We start from the raw sequence: 1,532 nt of genomic DNA, 5'->3' as shown, positions 1-1,532 counted from the left end.
GGTGCTAAAAGCACTGAATGACTAATACCAGCGATGTCACAAGGAATCCTGAGCACCTACCTCACTGAGAAGGCCCAGAGGACCCTTTTAAAAGAACCTGTTCCAAAGGGCGAGGAGAAGCCACATTCACATTATAAAATCTAGTGAATGTGCTTGAAGAAGACCATGATGCCGCAGCACATATTGTTTCCAGTGGGACCCCTTTCAGGRCTGCCCAGGAAGTGGAAATGCTCCTGGTTGAGCTAATAAAAATGCTGTCTTACATGAGAGCCACTTGAGGTCAGCCTGAAGCAAAGGCTCGAAGGGAGGGTGGTGCAGGGCTTCGAGGACCAAGGGCAGATCCCTAGCAGGTGCCCACAGAACTGTTGGYGGGTGCAACCTGCGAGCGCCACGCAGAAAAAGAGAAACCAGGTTATGGCTTCCAACTGTACCACCATCAACGACAGCGTGATTAGATGATATTGCCGCCACATATACTGTTATGGACTAATTATCTATCTGTTTCACCTTGACACTGTCCAGTACTCATATATCTTATCATCATTGTCAAATCTGTTTGCCCAGACGTCAAGACTCCGCAACGGACTGACCTCTCTTGTTTCATATGAAACTCTTTGAGCTGAGAGCCCTGTGATTGGCCGGGCAGTACATTCGTCGATCTGTGATTGGTTATAAGCACATCATTTGATGTTATCATGGTGTATATTATTGGCTGCTTTCCGCTGACGTGTCAGCCACAAGCCGACAGAGTTTCCTGATTGAGTTCTGTTCGTTTGTCGCTCAGAATTGAATCATTATTGACCACCATACACGCAGACTTTCTGTGCATTATTCCAACGTGTTTCTGCATTCTTGGTAAATCATGCGACGACATTTACCTTAAGTGTTGATGGAGAGCGGCCTTTATTGAGGAGAGATTGAAGAAACTCCAGGATAGTGGGCACCACACAGGAGACTGGATCCTCATCSCGGTCAGCACACCACTGAGAAAACAAACGCCACCTGTTTTCATATTGCTGATGAGTAGAATGTGCCCTAGCACTTAAAATAGTGTACCTGACAGAGTCYGAATATCCAGTCAGCTGCTGCTCAAGCCTCCCAGTGGCCACACCCACAGCCTGAGGCGTTGAGGATTGGGGTGCCAGATCAGTCCCCCCAACTGAGACAATAGGCCCCTCCTGGTTGGAAGACACCATGGGRCGTCTTGACACAGACTCCGTTGAAGTGGGAACCATGGTCGTGCTGGCCAATATGGAGCTATCAGCAGCACTCTGTGGCCCTTTTCGAGAACTCTCTGAAGGGTTGGCCAAATCAGAGAAAGGGGTGGAAAGGCATATAGAAGGACTCTTGGCCAGGGATGTGCCAAGGCGTCCTGGCCCAGTGCGCCTGATGCCCCCGTAAGGGAATATCACAGAGGGCAATGAGTCGACTCTTCTGTGGCAAACAGGTCTACTTCTGCCTGACCGTAGAGATCCCATATCATGCGCACTATGTCGCTGTGGAGAGACCACTCTCCTGGAGCAGGTGCCTGC

General features: G+C 49.6%; 2 protein-coding genes across 2 annotated transcripts in view; one reads left to right on the top strand and one right to left on the bottom strand.

Annotated features, from left to right (window-relative positions):
* The window catches only part of LOC106514017 (uncharacterized), a 20,647-nt gene extending 19,154 nt beyond the window's left edge, over positions 1–1,493 (bottom strand). Inside the window, exon 1 of the mRNA XM_014003093.1 lies at positions 879–1,493. Within this exon, the coding sequence (XP_013858547.1) occupies positions 879–1,478 (600 nt within the window). The 5' untranslated portion in view covers positions 1,479–1,493. The remainder of the gene's footprint in view (positions 1–878) is intronic.
* Positions 1–1,532, top strand: part of bach1b (BTB and CNC homology 1, basic leucine zipper transcription factor 1 b) — a gene marked incomplete in the record, with an annotated part of 32,893 nt that overhangs the window by 12,374 nt on the left and 18,987 nt on the right.

The sequence above is a fragment of the Austrofundulus limnaeus genome, unplaced genomic scaffold, assembly GCF_001266775.1.
Source record: "Austrofundulus limnaeus strain Quisiro unplaced genomic scaffold, Austrofundulus_limnaeus-1.0 Scaffold17, whole genome shotgun sequence".
NCBI lineage: Eukaryota > Metazoa > Chordata > Actinopteri > Cyprinodontiformes > Rivulidae > Austrofundulus > Austrofundulus limnaeus.
Note: the sequence above shows the minus strand (reverse complement) of the source record. Positions and strands in the feature narration are given on the sequence as shown.